This window comes from Cibotium barometz, chromosome 31, assembly GCF_041138505.1.
Source record: "Cibotium barometz isolate CiBa-2024 chromosome 31, ASM4113850v1, whole genome shotgun sequence".
NCBI classification, from domain to species: domain Eukaryota; kingdom Viridiplantae; phylum Streptophyta; class Polypodiopsida; order Cyatheales; family Cibotiaceae; genus Cibotium; species Cibotium barometz.
The window spans coordinates 36362671-36375922 of NC_141076.1; the positions used below are offsets into that span (position 1 = coordinate 36362671).

Below are 13252 nucleotides of genomic sequence, written 5' to 3' on the forward strand. Positions count from 1 at the left end.
TATGATTCTCTCAAGGGCACCACTAACACAAAGCTTGCACACCATTTCTATGGTCCATACAAGATGGTGAGAAGGGTTGGTGAAGTGAGCTATCAATTGCTACTTCCATCTACTACAAGAATTCATAATGTGTTTCATGCATCTTATTTGAAGGCATATATTGGACCGGACATGCAAGTGTTGGATGAGCAACCTCCTATGAATGAGAATGGCGTGGTGGAATATATTCTCGAAAGAGTGTTGGACATGAGAGAAAGGGTACTTTGCAATCGTTCTTTGCACGAATACGTTGTTAAATGGAAGGGATTACCTCAAGAGGAAGCTACATGGCAACCCGCCCACCTATTGGAAGGACATGAGCACTTGTTGAATACATCCGATGGGGAGAATTGAGCCATGTAACAATGAATATGCTTGATGTAATTCTCTGAGATTCTCTATTTGGAGGCTAATATGATGCTCAATTGGGATGCTATTGATATATACACTTCATGGAGAGTGTATATCACATAATGCTATGTTTTGGTGGTTGTTCGGAGAGCATTACATGAGATTATGAAGCTCTCAAGCATGGCTATGCTCTCTTGGACACTTTTGGACAATTTTGCTACATGGTGCATCTACATGTATATGGTGGACATCCTCATACCAATGAAGCCGCAGATGTTTTGAGGACGCAATATGGTTTGTAATGCGGTGGTGGCCCTGGGTTCATGGGCATGTTCATATGTTGGGCTTTGGGGACTAGACTTACGGGCATGGACATAATAATTGAGTGTGAAATGGACCAAGGTATATAATAAGACAATGGCTCATAGTCGTAAAGGAACCATTTGATATCTTTTATGAATACACATTACCTTGATGCGTATGGCACAAGAATCCATCATGAGCTTCTCCACGTAATGAGCGGGCCTCCTCCTTGAATACAGCAACTAGCAACTGGTAGATGACAATAAGAGACCGAGAACTAGGATGATGATCAACACTCATGTTGTCTACTCCACGTAATGAGCGGGCCGCCTCCTTGCATACAGCAACTAGCAACTGGTAGATGACAATAAGAGAGCGAGAAGACAAGGGTAAAAGAACAGCATGCAAATTGTGGAGCTACAACAACAACAACACATTCTCGAAACAAAAAAGGCTGCCCACCAGCTGCCGATCCCCTGATGTAATTGTCCCACCCCTTCTGTATCCATCCCTTCATGTTGATACAGCTTCCAAGTAAACAAAGTGGTGCCTTACGAGCTCAAACAAGCTATGCTTCCAGACCACTGGACAAGACCTGATGGCTGCAAAGCTAATGTAACACTGAAGTTTACATTCAAAAGCAAAGAAGTACAATGTCTAGGTCTTTTCCCCTAAACTATTCCCTATATCAAATTACAGGAAAAAGTAAAATATGGCATTCATCACTAGAGCTTTGCCTGTAACACAAGCTACAAAATCCAGACAAAAACAGTTATCTGCACCTTCCATTGGCACTGCCCGAGTAAAAAAATACAGCAGTTGGGAAGCCAGCAGCAGAAAAAAAGAGAATCCGGTTGTTCCAGCTCATCTGCTCCCTCCATAGCCATTCAGATCAAACTCCCTTTGCTGAATTACGCTCCCATCACCGTTGATATTTAGGTCCAGCCCCTTTCTGATCTTGTAGTGTGAAGTGCAGGTAGGCAGCCCATTCACAAGTCCTGCCATCTCAACAGTCAAACCATTTTCATGTGAGGAAACCAAACTGATGACCTGTTCTGCAGACAAGCCGGCTCTCCTGGGTGCTGGCCTTTCCACACTGTGAAAACTTCTAATTGCTTTCTCACCTTCTTCTTTAATTCTCCCTTGTTCATCCCCTCTGTAATTTTCACCACATCGCCTCTGATGCATTGCATGCATAGCCATCTCTCTGTCCGTCGCATTCCAAACGCATGAACTGCTCGATAATCTCTCATCTAATGAGCATCCATCCATTTTGATAGTACCCTCATTCAGCTTCACATCCTCTTCATCACCACTCTGGTCCAGCTGTCCATCAAAATCCCCAAAAAACAACCTTGGTCTCTTCTTACCGCTAAGGTGAAAGTCTCCATTGCCATTAGTCTCAGATCTCTCATTAGAAGCAAGGTGTGTAAGGCAGCTCTCAGGAGAACATTCCGCTATTTCTTGAGCACGTTGAACAGTGCACTCTTCTGCACCACCGTCAGATAAATCGGCCACCACCAAAGAGTAGTTAGAGTTCAAGCATTCGTTCGACACCTTGGTGGCCAAGTCCGAGAGTTCTGCCCGGGCTGCTTCGAGTCCAATGCTTGCGACTGTCTGGCCAGCAAGGGTTTGCTGTGCCTTTTCAAGGATGGACTGTAAGTACCTGCCTTGTGCCTCAATGCGCACTTGCAAGAGTCTTTGCACCTGAAAAGTATTCCAGGACCAGGAGATAAGGTGCAGGACCACAGGTTACTTGTAAAGATGAGGTATGGAACCATGGGTACATGTAAAGATAAAAGCTGTGCGTGCGCATGTCAGTTACATCATTGTGTAGAAGATATTGCTTACCTCCAATTGCTCGTGAAGCTTTCGCTGTACCTCCATTTGGAGTCCTAATGCTTCAGTAATCTGCACATTCCTGATGAAAACCTGAAGATGTATTAGCTCAGAGGGTTGCCGTAGTTGTTGCAACAAGTAAAAAAACAGCGTATTGATGTGAAGAAACATGTGCTTACTCAGAGCTATCTTGGCTTGGCATGTGTGCAGATGTAGAAGCAGCAGATACAGGACCTTCAGAAGCGCCCACATCTGCTGATCTCATCAAGTTGGAGCAAGTTAGGCAGGACACACAAGCCTTCCTATAATTCTACAAGATTCAAACTACTGGAATGATGGCTAGTATGTATTGTTACCAGGCTTCCCCACCTCAGGGGTAGCTTCTCTGGGCGGCTGCTTCCCAAGGCGATATTTCTATCAGAAAAGCCAACCCATCATTAGGTTAGAAAGGTTGTATATCCAGGCATTTGAGGCCCCTTTAGGGCATCTTTTAACTACCTTTATAAACTCAAAAGGGATGCAAAGCCACGACTCTAAACCCAAATGCTCACCTGAAGATGGCTCTTGAGATGAAATAATGTCAGGCCCTTGACATTCATTACCCTCATTACAGTTTTCGGTGTGGCCTCTGCACAAAACCCTCACTTGTTAGCCACCCCAAAAACCAGTTTATGAAATTAATCATGTGATAAACATCAAATTATTTATCTAACACCAATTTAGGCGTGGCCACAGCAAAAAATCCTAATGTTTTAAGCATTCTGATATGCTGATATGAGTGATTAAGCATGTAAGAGTCACTGAAATTGATTGTATACAAGCCGGAAACGATTGCAGGAGGCTTACTATCAGCTCCTCCTAGCTGAGTAACGGCATCAACAAATCTCTCATGAAGCTCTGCTGTCCAGCGGAGCCGTGGCCTCGGATCTGTTGAAAGGACCACTGCACCATCCCCAGAGAGATTACCTCCCTGAATTTTCCCAGCAAAGGGTTGCTTTTGATGCGGAAAACCACCCGCCATAGCTATGCATTTCTCGCTCTGATACATATTCTGCAGAAAACCAAAAACTGTTTGCATTCAAGACTAGTGAGCACACAAAGTGGCCCCTTACACTCAAACCCTGACCTACCATCGCAAGCCTCCGGCGAATTGAACAGAGAAACTAACTACCAGTGAATCAGAAACCCTAAACACTACACTGTAAAACCCAAAACAAGATAAAAGGTGTTAAATTATATACAAAACCTTGACCAGACAGCCCTAAAATACACATTTCAGGCTCTTAAGCCTGACAACATCATCAGGTAACCCTATAAATAGAGCTATGAGATCAGTAAACCCTAGAGTTTCATTGAAAACCATAGTCAGATACCTAATCAGACTTAAAATCCAATGGAAACCCTAACCAGAAGAGTAGAACTCACACTAAAAGACCTAAAATCAGAATACGCATAAAAATTCAGAGCCCTGATGTAAAATGACCTGCAATCCAAGTATATACCTTGCTGGAGAGGGAAGGCTTCTGAATTTTCTCTGCAAGAAGCTGGATATGGCGGAAGCTCAGGTACATAGAGCAAGCAATGGTGGTAAGCGTAATGGAGATGGCGGCCAAGAGGTGAGAAGCATTGTAGCCAAGGACGATGATGCGCTCTCTCTCTCTCTCTCTCTCTCTCTCTCGCTCAGAAACCTTCACCCTAATCCTAAAAGAGAAACCCTAAACAGCCTCTCCCCCGACCATACACATAGACAACCACGCCAGGCCAACAAGAATCAAAGTTCATCAAACGGATTAAACTATACAGACAGAGCACACGAAGAGAGAGGGGGCGAAAAAAGACAGGTACAAGAAGAGAGGCGACGGATAGAGTCCAGAGTGGGCAAATTTGTATCCCGCAAGCTCGGAATATGCTCTTGCGCAATTCAAGACACAATGCTCAATTAATCCATAATCCCTCTTAATTAACTGTAACCACCTTCTTAATCACCTCGTTAACTATACCATTGGCACTTCACTATGTGTGCGTGGTATTTTAATGACACAAACTCATTAACCACACTTATTATCATAACTAACGACAAAAGCGTTTCTATGTTCTAGTCTCAGTTTCTCTTTACTAGTCTCAGGACTAGGTTTAACGAAAAAAATATCATGACTAATCCCTCCATCCATCCTTCACCACCCTCATTACCATAGCTAATCCCTTCACATTTCTCTTAAAATCTAGTCCTTAATCATATCCTTATTTCTCTTAATTGAATAGTTAACCACCTCATATAAGCTTGCTCCTCTCTCTTTTTTCCTCAAGAGGAACACATACACACTCTCTTTCACACCCCTTTGTGGAGTGGAAGAGGAGTGGCCAAAATTGAGCATGTGTCTTGGGAGGAGAAGGGCGTCACCTTAACCACCTGACAATTGTCCCCACCCCTTTATCACCCTCTTAATGGACCCCTTAACTATCCTCCTTATCATAACTAATCTTTTAATCATATCCTCAAACCACCATCATTATCATAATCACCTCTCAATGGAGCCCTTAATAATCCTCGTTATCATAACCTTTACAACCTAATCGTCCCCTTAACCACCCTCCCCCTCTATGTGCTGCACTTCACGGTTAGTGTATTTTCTTTTTGATAAAACTACAAAATCCCCATTGAAATTTGAAGTTATCTTTATTTTTGAATTTTACAAAGATAAACATCTTATATAATTTTATATCATTATAATATTCTACCTTTTTAAAGATAGTCTAACTAATCACCTTCAACTTTAAAGTAACGTCTAGTTGAAAAATATGCTTTTTTGGAGCAATCAACCCTTGGGGGGTGAACCACCCTATCACCTAACCCTTGTTAACACCCTGGGGCCTAGAGCCTATGTAGTCCTTTACACTTGACCATGCATACCTCTTCAAGTATGCCTAAGTATAAAAATGTAGAAGGATAGATGGTTAAACTACTTAAACAATCACTACACATACATCTCAAAATTAACCAACCTTAATACCATGATGCCTCTCAGCACTTTATACACATATAATGCTTTACATAATGAATGGCCTTTACACCCCCCCTCCTTCGGGCGGTTCTTTGTACTAAGATACCTTAGTCCCCCTCACTCCACCAACAACAAAAAAAGATTCTCCTCTCACACCTTAGAATCTAGATTCTTGTACATACATCCTATGTATTTTCACATGTTTGTGTACGTCCCACATACTTCTTGGCTTTATCTTGTTAGAATATTCCCTCACTTTTTTAAAAAGCTTTTCGTGCTTGAGAGACAATTCAATGTGGGTATTCTACCCCTCTTTCATGCCCCTTAGCTCCCTTATTGCCCAAGAGCACCCACCTTTTAATGTTCTTTCTCTATGTGGGGGCATTGTCCTTAGATTCGTTCAAAAGTTGTTTGATCACCCCCCCAAGGAATCTTTACCCAAATGTTGCAATGAAGCTATGCATCCCTTGTACTTTTCCTCCATTAGTGAATGCCTTTGTCATGGATGTGTTGTACTCGCTTAGCATGATTTTTCAAGATTCCACTCATAGCACACACCAATGCTACATGTGTTTTAATATAAATTACAAATACAAATTGAAGTTTTTCAAGGTAGGCACATTTTGTAATCTTTATGTGTTTGTGGAAACAAGGACCTAAAGACTTGGTTTAGAAACAATGATATTCTTGTGCATTGTTACAATAACATACGAATTGTAAAGTTTGTGGCATTACCATCAACAATGATGGATGCCAAGCTGTGCTTTTAATGAGTGCATATGGTTGTGCAAAGTTCAAGAAACCCTACATAAGGAAGCACTATACCATGAGCACAAAGTTGATGTTTGATGATCGCTTATATGTAGGAGATAGTGCATCAATAGGTAATGGTTCTGGGTAACACCACAATATACTTTAGGTATATGTTTAAAGCACACACTTTCTCCTACTAGCTTGCACTTGCATTGAAAAATGCATAGAAATTGTGTATGTCAAATGATAGATTAGAATATAGAATAATGAGCAACCACATAAAAAGGTAAGATTGTATCTCATCGAATCTTCTTTTATTATGATGATCACACTGGAGAGACATATAATTCATGGTCAACCAACCTTTATGGTTAATTGGTATCTTCAAAAGTAGATGAGATTGTGTGATCACAAACTAAGAGAATCACAAGATACATGTCATAAGATAATCAAAAGACAGAAGATCTTTTTTAGTAATATTATTAAAGATTTCATATTTTTATCATGATAGTTATGTTTAAGCATGTTAGACATAAAATTAAAGAAATGGGTTTGTAGATGTGTCTAAATGAAAACATTTAGTTTTCTTTTGTTAAGCCTATGAAAAAAAGTATAAGAGACTTTACTTATCACAATATTGCTACTTATAAACCATGATTTTGTAACATGCCTTCTTCCTATATGTTGATGATTTGCATGCATAGTAGGTACTTCTCATGATATTTTAGATGATCTAGATGAGCATAGAATAAACTTGAAATCTTAAAAAGAGATTTTGTATGATAGTACTTTATGATAGATACAATTCATGACATAAAGAATTATCATAATACTTGTTCTTCTTGTATTAATTGTTCTTGTTATCAAGAGTAGGCCTTGAGTGTTGAGTCAATGTTCTACTACTTTGAAGTAATAATAATTATGATTATTAACACCTCACAGTACTAAGAATCAAGAGATACTTAAAAAAACATTAAAATTTGACAGGCCACATTCTTTAAACATGTTCTTGGCCTTCATTGCCCAAAAGGACCACTTTCATTCATCAAACCAACAAGAAAAGGAGAACTACAATTAACAAGAGAATAAAGAGGCATTCCTTTCTTGAGATTGAAAAAGGTGAGCTTATGCCCAAACTCTATGAAATGTTAAATGACACATTTCTTTCCTTGTTACAAGAAATCATAACCTTTTTTTAGAATGTATATAATTTTTAGAAAAAATGTGCTACAAGCTCACATTTGATTTCAAAAAAGATTGTATTTTTGAAAGTCAATTTGGAGCAAATTTATAGTGAATGACTTCAAAAGGAGATGTGGAGTAAGTATGTTACAATAAATTCTACATTCCTAATATATCTAAGCCTAGAGTTATTTAGAAAGTCTATCTCATAATTGCAAAAAACGATTCACAATTCTTGTCTCAAATGAATAAACAAGTCTAAGCAAGGCGGCGTCCACCTAGCTTTTGTCCACCTAGCTTTATCCATTATATCGAGCCTTCCTCCACCCAACTTTTTTACTGGATATGAAAAAGGTGAGCTTATGCCCAAACCCTATAAAAATGTTAAGTGGCACATTTGGCTTTCCTTTTTTACTAGATATGAAAAAGGTGAGCTTATGCCCAAACTCTATAAAAAATGTTAAGTGACATGTTTTGCTTTCCTTTCCACTAGATATGAAATAGGTAAGCTTATGCCCAAACTCTATGAAAATGTTAAGACATTTGGCTTTCCTTGCTTCAAGAAAGCATGACCTTTTTTTTAATGTGTATAATTTTGAGAAAAATTATGTGACACACAGAATTAGCATCTTAAAGAGTGTATTTGAAAGTCGATTTAGATTAAATATATAGCTAAATTATACATTCCTAACACATCTAATCCTAGAGCTGTTTAAAAAGTCTATTGCAGTCACCAAAATTAACTCAAAATTCTTGCCTTAAATAAATAAACAAGTCTAAGTAAGGTGACTTACCACCTAGCTTTTAACTATATCCTCCTTCCTCTACCCAACTTTTTCACTATTATATGGTGCCCGTAGATCTTTCCCACCACCCCCCACCTTCTTCTTGTTCTTCTTGTTCTTCTTCTTCGTCTTCTCTTCTCTCTCTCTCTCTCTCTCTCTCTCTCTCTCTCTCTCTCTCTCTCTCTCTCTCTCATGTGTGCATCTAGAAGCGTGCAAGCAATGGTAATGGGGTGGGTGGAAAAAGGTAGTGGGAGATGTATGCAAAGTAGAGACGATCTTAGGGAAGTTATATAGTTTACACTCATTATACACTAGAGTTTGTATTGGTGATATTATACCATGGAGAGCCTATAAGATCATGCTCATGCTAGTAAAAAATGCATGAATTATGAGAGTTGCCTAAGCTTAGAACCATGCAGCAAAGTCAATGAATGAATTAGCTCCTTGGTGATGAAAGGTGGCATAGTATTTAGTACACTCGTGGAAGCTATTTTGCACGTAACTCCATGGAGTTATTTGTGCAAGGGAAGAAGCCATGCAAATATCCAAATTCCAAGTGCGATGAGGACTCTATTTTGAATTAATCACTAAGGTTGTGGAGGAGTAAATGCACATAGATGAGGTACAACAAAAGCACATAGAAAATCCACTCAATCTCCTTGCATTTGCATCTAGTTTTATGGTGAATCAAGGCAATTTCAAAGTAGTAGGGTTTTGCATGCCCTAAAGTGAGTTCTGAGTTTTTGAAAGCTTTTGCTCCTTCAAGTAGTTTGGAAAATGGAAATCCCAATGGATCATTGATGCTCCTTTTGCCTCCTCAAACTAACATCACTCATTTTTTAACAGGGTTTTACTATTCTTTTACATTGTTCTAGGCTTGGACACCATGGTTTTACTATTCTTTTGCCTCCTATAAAGACATCCATCACTCATTTTTTGACATCGTTTTACTATTTTTTAACATTGTTCAAGGCTTAGACACACCATGGTCTTACATTTTTTTGACATGGTTTTACTATTCTTTTCAAAGCTTGGACACCATGTTGATAGAGGTGCATCCACCAATTTTAGGTATCTCCTTCCACCACATGTACTAAAAATGTCAAGTGCCATACCAACCCTAGTGGGAATGGGAGACCACTCCCTAGAACTACTTGTAAATTTCCAATTGAAAGTATGTAAAGGTTGTGATAGTGCATCTAGTGCACTATTACTACTAAATTGTAATATTTTTCTACCAAAAAAAATCAAAAATAAAAAAAAGAAGCACATGGTTATTTCAATAGGTAGTACGTGAGAATTAATAACCAATATTATAATCTAGGCCTTGCCCATATAGAATTCAAATCTTGGGTGCAAATATTGATAGGAGGTCAAACATTTTTTACCAACCAAGATTTTTTGATTCCATTGATCAATTAATATCAAGTAGGCAAGTATACATGAAAGAATTTGATTAAGGAGGTCCACAAAATATGTATAAGGGTATTCCAAGGCATTATCCTTGGAGTGCTTATGCTATGGTGGAGAAATAGGTCTATCTCAACAACACTACTATCTACCCTCATTAATTCCAAGTTTTTTGTACACTATACTTTCTTCATATAATTGGTGTTTTGCAAGAGAATTTAGAGTTTATCAAGATGATAGATCCTTACAAAGTGAACCCAAATAAAAGACAACTTTGGGCAAGGAAATATGGCTAAAGATATGAACCTCATTGGATTTGGGCTGTAACCTTGACCTTTCATGCCCAATTGTCAATAACACCAACAAATTTTGGTGATTTTTTTTGGAAAAAAATTATAACATGTAATAGGCAATAGATAATGACATCATAAAATTTCTCCCAAAATGATACTTGGTTGCCTAGGGTCATTATCACCTAGTAATTTTGACCATATGGGTTTGCAAAACCTTTTTTTTTTTGGTATATAGAAGTATACAAATTTTTGAACGTATATGATGTTATAGTGTATAAACTATACTAATTTACAAGAGTAAAGTGCCTAACCAAGTGAGCATCTTTTTAAGGATTTTCTCTAAGTCATAAAAATTCAAGCAAAGAATTGTTATAGGTTACCTTGAGGTTGAAAATCCGAGGGATCACCATAGTTGGCTATCAAATTTCTATAGGGCGGTTTGAAAAAAAACGCTTTTGATGTTGTGGGCATACCAAAAATTGGAAGTTGGATAACACAAACATCCCTACACACGTTTGTCCTTGAAGGTTCTTATTGTTTTCAATGATGACAAACTCTAAAAAAACACGACAAACTTTTCTTTACATGAGTATATATCAATGATATGGAAAGAATACTTGAAGAAACTCAAGGGCTATTGATCTCCTTCACCAACATCCCTACACATGTTTGCCTTGAAGGTTCTTATTATTTTCAATGATGACAAACTCAACAAAAAAAACACAACAAACTTTTCTTTACATAAGTATATATCAATGATATGGAAAGAATTCTTGAAGAAAAATGCAGATTCAAGGGCTATTGATCTCCTTTGTTTATGCATGTATATTTTTAAATAAAGTTGATTATTTAGAACCTACACATATAGGTTGCTTGAGGGTCTGCATAACCTACTTTTAGGGCCTATACACAAGACTTCAATAAAGCCCTCCAAGCCGAATTTCTATAAAACCATGCATGCCTTAACACCTATTGTCAATTTTATTACTTCATCATGTGGGATGAATTTGTGTTGATATAGTCACCATAAAGAACCTTTATGGCCCGTTCTAAAGAAAGCATGACAAATTTGCTTCCTCTAATTAATTGTTCTTGTGAGTCCATATCTCCTTTCCTTGGTTTATTTCAAACTAAAAAATTTTGTAGCCCTCTTTCAATGTTTAATATGAGAAGTTGAGAAGTATTCAAACATTAAAAAATTTGTAGCCCTCTTTCAATGTTTAATATGAGAAGTTGAGATGTATTCAAACATAATTCCATTTCCTTAATTGAAGAATTATAGAAAAGCATGAGAAGTTAAGATGTATTCAATCATAATTCCATCTCCTTAATTAAAGAGGCATATCTCCTTTACTTGGTTTATCTCAAACTAAAACTTTTGGTAGCCCTCTTTCAATGTTTAATCTCTATAAGAATGATTGAAGATTTATAGAAAAGACTTTCCTTTTACCCAATGGAATTATCGTGCTCTTATTACTTTGACTCTATCCTCATCTCATTCTCCCTTCTTCAATTTCAAAAGCTATAATGGAGGGCTTCTCCCAAGTCATGTCATGTAATGGAGGGCTTCTCCCAAGTTTTCTCCTTTGAAAATGCACATTGAACCTTAAAATGACCCTAATACGTAAAAAATTATGCTATCAGCCTTAAAAATGACCCACCCACCACTTTTTGCTCTCTTCTTGTGCTAGACACCATCCAAGCCACATAGACACAATATGATGGTGAGCGCATCTATAGCATGGTCTCATATCATTAAGTAAGGTTATTAGGTTATTAATGTACCTTCTCCTCTTCCCTCTCTCATGGCCCACCTCTTATTCATCCCATAAAATTGGTCCTTTTCTAAAACAAGAGGTCCTTTTAAGTCATTAACTCTTAAAAGGTTAACTAAGGTGAATAATGATTTGGAAAAATTTTGATAGTCTCATGGATCTCAAAATTTTGCTGGTCTCATGAAACTCAATCACGAGTTTAAGTTTTTAAAAGAGCCTAATTTTAGAAAACCATTGACTGAGCATGGAGCTCACTTAGTTTGCTGACAATCCTTCCCAAAATGGCTAAGAAGATGTTAAGAAATAAAAAGGCTAGAGAATAATAATTACTTGTAAGGGAATTTTCGAGAATACTGTAAGTTTATAATAAGAGAATTTATGAGAAAAGTGCAAGTTTATAATAAGATAGAATATATTTGTAAAGAGTTCTTCAATGTCCTTTATGACCTTGGCTTCATGTCACACTTGGTGGAGGTTTATGTCTCGAATCTATACCTCCGAGAGCTGGCTCGTGAAAAGGTTGGTTCCTTTTTGGATTACTTGCACCCTTTCTCATTTGTCATCATGTAACAAATGCAACTTCATTATCCCTTGTGCATTTTAGCACACTCCCTTTAGCACGCTTACATCCTCTAACATTGCCCTTAAGTCAAGTACCTAGATCATCAATCAATTGTGTTGAGCTAAAAAACCCACTAGGATTCATAGCCCATTTTAACTTTCAAAAGAAGAAAATGGGTTTCAAAGGAAGGAAACCTCACGTAGATTGCCTAGAGAGCTTGGACAAGCAATTTTCCCCATATAGGTTTAAGGGCTACTTGTCAAGATTATCACCTTAAGTAGAGTAATGGGTCTCATTCAAAAGTTAAGGTGCTTTCTAGGCCTTCAAGTTTGAAGTCTAGCACATACGGCTTAACATATAGCAATTACTAAACATGCCACCTATCAAGCAATGGGAGGACAATAACACTCTAGGCTTAAATGGGCAAGAAGATTTGTGTACATAGAACTTGTACTTTGACCAAGAAGATTTGTGCACCCAACCTTGGGGGAGTTTATAAATCACCCTTTTGCTTATCAAATGTGAGAATATTGGCTATCTATAGAGCTTGGACGAGAAAAATATATTGTGCAAACCCACATGAGGAGACTCATTGCAACTACCTTTGTAGGATGGCAGGCACGTGATTGTTTATGTGTCAAGTTCCTTCTCAATTGAGTGCTTAAATGGTATATACCATGCAAGAAACCCCCATCATTGGTTTCCAGGGAGGTTAGCAGTGGTTTCCAGGGAGGTTGGCACAATGGATTTTATTTAAAATCACTCTAGCAACCAACCAAAGGCAACTAGTTCACATGCCAATAACTTTATTGAGAAGGAGAAGTGCATTGGAAATATATATATGGTACTCAAGAGTGTCAAAAATGTGAGAAAGGGTTCAATTTTCTTTTTTGGCATGCCACCACTATTTAAAGTGGCTCACATTCCTTGGGGACTAGATTTGGTTGCCACCTAATTG

General features: G+C 38.0%; 1 protein-coding gene across 14 annotated transcripts; it reads right to left on the minus strand.

Moving 5' to 3' along the window:
* Positions 1 to 275: 275 nt before the first annotated feature.
* Positions 276 to 5614, minus strand: LOC147620814 (protein PHR1-LIKE 2-like). Of its 14 annotated transcripts, none has more exons than XR_015270010.1 (10): positions 4035 to 5614; positions 3379 to 3583; positions 3084 to 3160; positions 2889 to 2946; positions 2712 to 2784; positions 2545 to 2614; positions 1818 to 2400; positions 1476 to 1691; positions 1156 to 1295; positions 821 to 1047 (listed from the first exon to the last, which is right to left on the minus strand). XR_015270010.1 is itself a non-coding variant. In XM_086825083.1 (8 exons), the coding sequence occupies exons 1-8, from the start codon at positions 4101 to 4103 to the stop codon at positions 1558 to 1560; spliced, it is 1272 nt and encodes a 423-aa protein (XP_086681209.1). In that variant the 5' UTR covers positions 4104 to 5614; the 3' UTR covers positions 1305 to 1557. The 14 variants fall into 14 exon arrangements, 4 of the variants coding, with proteins under 4 accessions (XP_086681209.1, XP_086681206.1, XP_086681205.1 ...); XR_015270009.1 differs by having other exon boundaries at positions 1156 to 1303; positions 2712 to 2787; XR_015270006.1 differs by having other exon boundaries at positions 276 to 1047; positions 1476 to 2400.
* Positions 5615 to 13252: the final 7638 nt, after the last annotated feature.

What these genes read in the sequence shown, in the direction of transcription:
- LOC147620814 (XM_086825079.1), bottom strand. Translation starts at nt 4,103, where the DNA reads ATGTACCTGAGCTTCCGCCATATCCAGCTTCTTGCAGAGAAAATTCAG. An exon ending in AGCCTTCCCTCTCCAGCAAG is followed by an intron (nt 3,584 to 4,034) that starts GTATATACTTGG and finishes GGTTTTCTGCAG; the next exon opens with AATATGTATCAGAGCGAGAA. An exon ending in CCCTGAGGTGGGGAAGCCTG is followed by an intron (nt 2,788 to 2,888) that starts GTAACAATACAT and finishes TGATGAGATCAG; the next exon opens with CAGATGTGGGCGCTTCTGAA.